This window comes from Alosa sapidissima, chromosome 6 (assembly GCF_018492685.1).
Source record: "Alosa sapidissima isolate fAloSap1 chromosome 6, fAloSap1.pri, whole genome shotgun sequence".
NCBI classification, from domain to species: Eukaryota; Metazoa; Chordata; class Actinopteri; order Clupeiformes; family Clupeidae; genus Alosa; species Alosa sapidissima.
The window spans coordinates 13,188,655-13,198,275 of NC_055962.1; the positions used below are offsets into that span (position 1 = coordinate 13,188,655).

Sequence of the window (9,621 nt, forward strand, 5' to 3'; positions counted from 1 at the left end):
CACTCCCATGTAGAATTAATAAATATTGTTCTGAGGTATTTTTAAATAGGTAGGTACTATAGGGCTAGAATATGATTATGCAAAATTAGATCTTATACGATTCAAAATATTTAACACATATGTTCATGAAAATAATGGTCCTTGTTCTTGGTATGTTGTGAAAGTTCTGCAGAAGACTTTTATCAGCCTTCTTCATTTCTTTGAAAGTTTGATAGTGTCTGTACTTCAGCATTTCACTTCCAATTTCTAAATAATGCCCTGTTTGCCAGCCCATGATAACTAAACATGGTGAAGCTGCTTCAATCTGCTGTGTGGTTCTGCTCTGGATCCAACTTAAAAAAAAATGTGTGAAAGTTTCAAATCTAGACTTAAGTCCAAACTGTTCTCAGATGCTTTCTGCTAACTGATCAAATGCTCGTCCTGTTAATCAGTGACTGTCTTGTAATTATAACACTTTGAGTCTTTTATTTTTTTTTCAATCATTCTATGTTGTACATTACTTTTTGAACTATTTGTAAACAGGTGCCCTTTTATTTACTATCCTTCTTTGATTTTGTTTATGTAAATCACATTGAATTACTACCTGTGTATGGAATGCACTGTATAAACACACTTTGCCTTGTGTGTCAGCATACTGGGCAAGCCTGTAAGCTATGCTGTAATATTCTCTCTGCATAAGAGTAGCATTTATTGCATTAATTTTGGTGTGTTTCTTTGTTATTCTCTAAAACAAAAACAAAACATGTTGAGCATAATAGACACCTAGACTATTTGAGTACCGTGTAGCTGACTGGCCCAGTCAGGGCATTGGAACAGAGCCGTATTACAGTAAATAGATCTATATGGCTCTGCATTGGAAGGCTTGTTGCTGCCCCCTAGTGGAGAAATATGTTCCCAATGAACTGTTTATTAACCGATTATTGAGTGTGCAGTGCAGCGGAATAGACTGGAATGTTCATTTCATGCTCTGACACACAGGTTACACCAGGCTCTAAAAGATTAATAGTTATCTAAACGTGTCCTCTTAATAAGTGATCTATGATCCAGCTTAGCTCAACTGAAACTAGCCAACCATGTAAAACTTGTTGCTGGAATTGGTCTCCTTGATTCCTACCAGGTCTAGGTCAACTGCAATGAAATGTGTAGCTTTTAAAATAGGCTTTTAACTATGTTCTTTTCTCATATTTCACCCTGAAAAGTGCAGGCTTACAGCCTATGTGAGTTTATATCAAACACATGCAACATTTCCTTATGATTGCTACAAATTAATACAAAAAATATACCTTGCCCAGGGACAAGGAGATGTGCATGTGCTAACTTGCACCTCTAATTTCCACACACATTTCGGGCCCTTCTGCTTACCATAGTTGGCGAGACGGTGCACCTACGTCATACAGATTGACGTACCGCGTCCGCGCCAGCAGCTGTGATGAAAAAACAGGCCAGTACCAGAAACTTCATGAGCTTAACAGCTGAGTGATTTGCGAGAAAAAACCTGTCAGGTAAAGTTGTTGCTGTTTAAATTATAATAAAATGTCTTTCTTGAAGAAGCGTACCAGGGTGGGAGATAATAGCCTAGACCTTCTCACAAAGTGGGCGGTAGTGTGCTAGCCTCCAAACTAGCATTAGCTAACATTAGCGAAAATATTTCCAGCTGCGCTTGCGTGGTCCTGTAAACGCACCTTATGTAATTTTGTCGCACCGTAATTTTGTTCATTTTGGGTTATAATTATCACGAATTTGCTGGTTTTACAGTTGTGTTTTGATATAATGGTTTTTAGTGGCCTTCCCTCCTGTTCGTGTTATGGGTAATGACATTAACAGTAGCGAAATAATTTATTATATTGGATGTTTTGCTGGTGGCCCATCATCAACTCAGATCTATTTCGAGTAGTGCTAGCCTATAGGTCTAACGTTTCTTAACATTTCAAGAATAGGTCATCCTTTTTTTTTTTTGGCACTGTTTTCCTAGGGAAAAAACAACAAGTATGTTTAGACCTTTTTCTTGTTCCTAAATTGTTACTATTTCAATAAGTTTACATGGTTGAAAATTAGGTATATTTTGAGATGTTGCATTTAGTAACTTATGGCAGTAGCCTACTTGCTACAGACCTGCCTTTTACCACCTGATGCTGGCTTAAGGCTAATTGACAGTGACGTTTGACATATTCCCATGTTTTTTTCCCCAGATGGACAGTAGAAAACATAATGAAAGACATTGATACGATAGAAGGGGTCAAAGATGACTTGTGGTAAGTTTGACAATAGTTCTAATTGGTGGGCATATAATTAATAGGAGGCATGCTAATTAGGCAGATATTTAAATGTAGAGCTGTTGGCAGTTTAGTAAAAAAATAAATATTATTTTCGATCCACATTTGTGGTTTGTGGGGGTTCTTGAATACTTGGGATCACTGGGAACCTTGTTACTAGTAACTTGATGTATAGCTTGCTTGAGCTACTGGACATATATGACCAACCCTTCTTTGTCTAGTATTTTCCTCTGAATGGTGGTATTTATTGTTACCTAATTGTTATTCTTACTGATTGTCTCCGCTGCATTGTAGCTTGGATGTTATTCCTCATTTGTAAGTCGCTCTGGATAAAAGTGTGAACAAATGTAAATGTTGGCCTAATTATCTAGCAAAAGTGCAGTCAGTGGTCCAGTGTTTTGACCGAGGCGTATAATAACTCTTTCCTCCATCAGGTGTGAAGGGGCAGAGAATGAGGAAGATGAGGAGCACCCCGTGAGGCACAGCTTCTCGGTGGAGGACCTTCTGGACGAGGTGGAGAAGATCAGCAGCGCTGCCTCGGGGAACCAGAAGGTCCTGTCAGCCACACTGCTGGCCTCACGTCATTTACTTACATATAAGTCATTTGGAACATTTGGTGGAACTGGGAAATGTAGTCAGATCCACTGTTTAGATTTAGATTATGTGTCGGGGCCATTAAAGGACAAATCCACTGAGTTTTCCACACATAGATCTCCGTTTCTCAGGGTCGAGGGCAGCTACAGCACTACACTCTGGGGGCATGTCCGTGAGCTCCCATATTTCTTTTTTTTTCCCGTACCAACAGTACCCGGTGATCTATGTGAAAACGAGGGGGCAGTGAGCAAAAATGAACCAAAGCTAATTTAATAACCAAATAAGACAAAATAAGATAGATAAGCTAATAAAAATAAGATCCAAAGAGAAACCATGGTTGGGTCAATGGTCCCACACACAACACCATTGATTTAGTTAGTTTAGTTATTAAGTGACAGTATATACAGTAGCCTAGCTACTCAGATATATTGGTTTCCTCTGCTACTCTGCCTGCAGGTTGAAATAGTGGTGAGGCTGTGGAAAGATGGCTTCACTCTTAATGACGAGGAGCTCCGCAGTTACACTTCAGAGGAGAACCAGGAGTTCCTGGAGGCCATCAAGAGAGGGTAATTGGCATGTTATAAGATGAATTTGGAGTATCCATCATTTAAAGTGCAATTTAGGCAAATACTATGCATGTTCAGCACAGAAATGTTCAGGACCAATACAGTTGGATCAGTATAACTGTTGGAGACTTGATGTTTGGAGAATGAAACCATCAGAAGTTAACTAATTCATTTTTCATTCAGATAAGATTGTTATTGAATGATCTTATAGCACAAGCTTTTAATTTAATAAGAATCTGGGGCCGGTTCCCCGATAACGCTCACTCTTAGCGCGCTAAGAAGACTCAAAAGATATATCTTACCAAAGTTGATTATGTTCCTAAGTGTGTTCCCCGAAGTGTCCCTTAGGAAGCTTCTTAACACGCTGCCTCTTACATTCGACGTTACAAAGGCGCTGTCCCAAGTGAAGGTGCTGAATTAGTTGGCATCGATTGCTCAGGAATAGATTTTCCACTTCACGCGAAGGTGCATGACGGCGTTAAGAAAGACAACACGTTCTATGCAAATAAAACATTCCTCAAATTATTCCAGTAACTTTTATTTTAACATAGTTTAAGTTATCAGTAAAATATAAACTATTAATTAAATTATCAAATTGTCAGTAACATGTTCACACGATATGTTGTGACAGGTAGACTAACCGGGTAGGCCTAACCCTCGCTAATCATCCACCCTCCTTATCCCGTTGTACCACTTGTGCTGCTTCTTGACATGGATTTAACAACTTCTAAAAATCATGTAATGCACTTTTATATTAATGGTAAGGTACCTTACAATTAGAATTGATTGGCAAGCAGCTGCAGTTACTTCTGTTTAATGCGGTATTGATTGCCATTGGTTTTCAATAAAAAGCAACCTATCTACAATGAACAGAAAGAGAGTTAGATACAGAATATGGTGGGGAAGCAACGTAAAAAAAGGGCACCAAGCTTCTAGTCAGAGGAACTTGAAGTTTTGCTGGACGAGGTGAGCTTGCACAAGGTGACACAGCTTTCGGAATAACTTGTGCAACAGCCACAAAAAAGAGCTATGGACACCACCATGCTTACCCATATATAGATCTTAGCCATTTAGAGGCAAATTCTCTGCCAGTTTTAATTATCAAAAGTGGTTGCCAATTTGAACGCTTTAACGACATTATGAAATAGCCTATTAGTGCTGATACTAAATAAAGTAAACTTCATAAATAGTCCTGTATCCATTGCAAACATATTTTATTATTAGTCTTAAAATGTCCATAACATAAAATCATCGTTGAGCCACAACATTGTCAACATACTGTACCATAGTTTAATGCGCTGCGCTGATTTCTAAAGACTACTGCACAGTGGCGGCTTGAGCTCAAACAACGCTAAGAAAGAGCTTACGAATGGTCCAGACCAACCTTACGAACGTGTGACTTACAGAAGATATACTTAGCGTACGAACGTGTTGGGAATCGTGCCATAACGTTAAGAGAGAGGTTAAGGAATAGGTTAACAACTACTTAGCGATAAGAACATTTTGAGGAACTGGCCCCTGTTTAGTACCTAGGATGCCAATACTTCTCATGTTGTAAATCTCCACAATGTTTGTTCTGAGTACCCAGAGATGACGTCTCAAGTCTACCAGGTAGATAGTAGTGTATTAGTTGGTAACACAAACACACACATACACACACACACACACACGTAGTAGCATATCCTTCATAACAAACATAATGTTTTGAAGGGAGCTGCCTCTGGAGCTGGAGAGCCGAGCAGAGGAGGAGGAGTTGGAGGTGAACGTCGAGGACATGAAAGATGATATGTACGTCCCCAGGAAAAAGATCTTCCACCCATTCTCAGGGAGGGGGTACAGACTGGGAAGGTAAGGGTCACATTATCATTCATTTTATTTAATCATTTAGTTTATTTTTTATTTGTTTCTGAGTTTCTGAAACTGGTTTTGATTTGGGTCAAGCACCACTACTGTTTGATAACCACAGTGCAGTAGGCAGTTTTACCCTCTAATACAGGGGTGTCAAACATAAGGCCCGGGGGCCAGATCAGGCCCACCAGTAGGTTCCATACGGCCCCCAAGAAGTTTTGGGTGGGAAGGGAAAATTAGAAAGAAAAGATATTCACATCCACAATTTATAATAAGCAATTTCTGTGATAAATTGATTAAACCTAGCACTTCAAAATCATCCTCAGGAAGGAAGAGGCCAAAAAACTGACATGGAAATTGGGTGTTTCAAGAGAGAAAGAGCAGGATATGATGAGTAAATGATTTGTACTTGTTTGCTCATGAGTGGGTGTAGTAAAGGAGTATAATCAAACAACACTCTGATACCAATGTAGAGAAATGAAAATGACCACGACAATGACGGCCCCCGTGAGGTCTTATTCCAACAAATCCGGCCCACTGCCTGATATGAGTTTGACACCCCTGCTCTAATAGGTCAGTCACAGTTGCTAAAATGTTTCCCAAAAATATATATACTTCTATCCCTAAGAATCCCACTTACATGCCCACGAAATGTGTAAAAGTTTTATCCTTGAGCAGGATCAAATTATTGTTTAGCAGATGTCAGTTTTTGCCGTTTTCTTCTCAGCTGCCACATGTTGTTTTTGTCATGCAGGCTGACTCATACTTTGCCAGCCTCCTCCACAATAATGAGGAGTCAACCAAATGAATCACTCCGTTAGCTTATGCGATACAAGCTCCAGCACTGACAGAAGAGAGTGGCTAAAGCTCATCAAACTGGACAGTACATACTGAAATATACAGAAACCTGAATATTGAAGTTGCTCCTTTTCCCCATAAATGTTCTTTTCAGACCCCTGTGATAGAACAGTCTTTATGGAACCCGTATAGTCACAAAGTCATGAAGTAGTGAACCTGTATGTTCTAGTAAATATGTCACCAATACGATATTTTGATATTCTATATTTTATCCCACCCCTGGGGTAGACTGGTAGAATATATCACAATAAAACATATTGGTTCATATTGTTCCAGAGGAAGCCACTAGGTGTCTCCTAAACTCTATGATTGTGAGATGCCTCGGAAAATTATTATTGAATATTTATTAGACATAGTATATCATATGATTTTTTTTATATAGGTGTACATTGGCATGCCTATGTGCATTTAATCTGAGGTTATGTATGTCATCAAATCATAGCTATTGTATGTCGTGTTTATCTAATATAAGCTTGTAACTTACATAGAAGATAAAATTATTTTACATAAAATTGCCATGTGCAGTTGCTATATGGATTTAAAAATTTCCATGTTTCAGTTTAAGCGTAAAGAGGATTTTCTCAATTTAGAGTCACAACAAATGAATCTGTGTGCATGCTTCTGTGATCCTCGATATACCATGAATAACCTACTTCTCTGTACAGAACACAAAATACATAGATTACCGCATCACTGATGCAGTCAGATGTTTCATACATAAACACACATATTTGATTGCCCTTGACCTTCTCATTGACCTTGATGTTCCATGTGTGTCCTGTCAGTGTGGCACCGAGGGTGGTGGCCAGATCCCGGTCAGTGCACGAGGACGCCAGCGACCCTCCGCTGCCCGTTGTGGAGCTAAAGGACGACCAGCCGGTCACCTCGCTGCAGATCTGGCTGGCTGACGGGCGGCGCCTGGTCCAGAGGTTCAACCTCTCTCACCGGTACGTGCTTTAAGTATCTTCCGGTAACTTAGAATAAAAAAGGAAAAGAATAGCACAACACAGCTCACTTAATGAACGGCGACCAGTCTATTGATGAGCTGACGTTAGTCAGACCTTCATCACAGTAGCTTTCGTAGGTGTCTTCCTACCTACATTTTTTGCCACCATCACCTGCGTGCATGCCTTAAAGGAGTTGCTCTCAAATGGCCCAGTTACGGTAGTAAGGTTTAAAATTGTAGTCATATTTGTAATTGTATGGTGTAATATGGGGGAAAAGAAGAATATGTTGATGAGGAAAACAAGACAAAAGTCACAGCTGTATAAAGGCCCATTCACACCAAAAACGATAACGATAACGATAACTATAAATAAATATCGTTCTCGTTAATATGAATGACGACGTTCACACATAAACTATAACGATAATGACATGAAGAACGATATCGTTGGGGATCACTTTCAGAGCGATTTTCACAACGATAAAATGCTAATAGCCAATCAGAACCCATCAAATTTTAGCCCTCACATTTATTAACACAATGAGAGTCTTTGTTTATCGTTGTTCAGTGTGAACGCTTTTATCGTTATGGTTATAGTTATAGTTATCGTTATCGTTCTTGGTGTGAATGGGCCTTAAGACCCTTTCAACAATAAAAACAAAAACAATGCTTGAACGTTCTATTTGGGCCCCAATCTACTTCCTCTGCATTAAGATAACATATGGAATGTTAAAACGGAAGTCTTGTGGGGCCAATTATGATGCTGATAATGGAACTCTCTTGAAAGGGTCCATAAGAATACTCTCATCATACTCTCATCAGAGAACAGCTATTCCAGTTTGTGGTGGGGGGATGGGGGCAATGCAGCTATGACTTTGATCTCCTTCATTCTCTTTGACCCTGTTATACTGTGTGTGTCGACCCTGTCAGCGTCTTATCCACTGACATGAGAACTCAAAGGACCCTCCTCTGCCCATGTCCATGTTTTGTCCTAATGGACGTTGCGCTACTGGTGGTGAGCCTCTTGTACTGAATTCCATCTCTTCTTCTCTTCTCAGAAGTACAGTAGTCCATATGGTGGAGAATTATGTAACCCAACGCAGTAATACATCGCAGCATATATTATACATCAGGCTCGGCGAGAACCGTGGCGCTATATAGGCCGAGGTGCCGTGCTGAAGCTGGCTTAAGAGCTATTGCGTAATGATCATGCAGCATTTATATAACGGTGTAATCTGAGAGGGTGGCTTACTGACACAAAACACAAGAGAATTATCTTCTACCAACTGCAGATGTTATTGTTGTGCCTTTGGAGGAGCGTGCGTTACAAAAAAGTTCTGTGGCTTTGTAGTCTTCAATATCATAAAGAGAGTCTGGAAGTTCTTGTGTGCAAAGAAGTGTCTGTGTGACTGTGTGTGTGGTTATTCGATGTGTAAATTCTTCCAAAGTCACTTTGAACAGTGGCATCAAAACAAAGTTGATAATGATGTCCAAAACATACCCCAAAATAGTGGTGAAATCCTGCATAATGCCGCTTCTAACAAGCCCCTGGTGTCCACAGGATCAGCGACGTGCAGGACTTTGTGGGCCAGACCCAGGCGACGGAGGCGCCCTTCATCCTGACCACGTCTCTGCCCTTCAGGGAGCTGACGGAGGGAGGCCTCAGCCTGGCCGAGGCTGACCTGAGTAACGCCGTCATCGTGCAGAGGCCCCTCAACACACACGCCCCCTTCGGACATTCCTGACTTCAAGGCAACCAGAGCCCTCCCTCACCTGCACACACACACACACACACACACACACATATGCACATGTGCACACACACACAGGCACCCCTAACTAGCCCTCCCCCCACTCTTGCACCCCGCACATCCCTGCCTCCCTAGATAAAGGGATGACGCACAGAGACTCCAAAATCACTTGACTCTTTTACTCTCTCTCTCTTTCTCTCTCTTTGTCTGTTCTATTCATTATTCGTCATGGACTTGCTGTTCACGGGAACAAACACAAACACAAACACACAAGGAAAAATCCAGGCCATACCTTCTACCACCAACGCCAGCGTCCATTCTACTAGTGCTTTTGCCCTGTCTTGATTCACGCCATCCCCTGCCTAACCTTAAATGCTACACAAGGACTCGACTCAAGTCGGAAGACTGTAAAGTGCAGGTCATCGACAGGGCTTCCCTTGATGTGGTGCAGCGTTTGCACCTCGCCACGGCTTTGTATATCACTGTGTACAGAACCTTAATGTGAAACAGATACAGTCAGCTCTGGGCATGGTGGCTGAGCCTGCTTCAGTCACACAGCAAGGAATGTTGTATCTTTAAGTAAGCGTCCAGTCTGCAATGCGAGACTAGTTATGTATATCAAAGCAAAGCGAATGGAAATATGTGAAATTATGCTGTTATCTTGGAATGTGTTTGATTGTTCAGTTGCTTGCTGAAAGAAAGAATTCATGCACTTTTTTGCGTTCTTCTGGAGATACATGGATGACCAATGCCTGCAATAATAAAGAAATATTAAACAAAATCAA

General features: G+C 40.7%; 1 protein-coding gene across 1 annotated transcript; it reads left to right on the forward strand.

Annotated features, from left to right (window-relative positions):
* Positions 1–1,366: 1,366 nt before the first annotated feature.
* On the forward strand, positions 1,367–9,621 carry ubxn2a (UBX domain protein 2A). The gene is made up of 7 exons (XM_042096281.1): positions 1,367–1,502; positions 2,190–2,252; positions 2,708–2,825; positions 3,324–3,433; positions 5,144–5,281; positions 6,925–7,086; positions 8,647–9,621. Exons 2-7 carry the CDS (start codon positions 2,209–2,211, stop codon positions 8,828–8,830), a joined length of 756 nt encoding a protein of 251 aa, XP_041952215.1. The 5' UTR covers positions 1,367–1,502; positions 2,190–2,208; the 3' UTR covers positions 8,831–9,621.

Excerpts from the sequence above, each read along its gene's own strand:
- ubxn2a (XM_042096281.1), top strand. The coding sequence starts at position 2,209 with ATGAAAGACATTGATACGATAGAAGGGGTCAAAGATGACTTGTG. Across the intron at positions 3,434-5,143 it reads CTGGAGGCCATCAAGAGAGG|GGAGCTGCCTCTGGAGCTGG; the intron begins GTAATTGGCATG and ends AATGTTTTGAAG. Across the intron at positions 7,087-8,646 it reads AGGTTCAACCTCTCTCACCG|GATCAGCGACGTGCAGGACT; the intron begins GTACGTGCTTTA and ends TGGTGTCCACAG.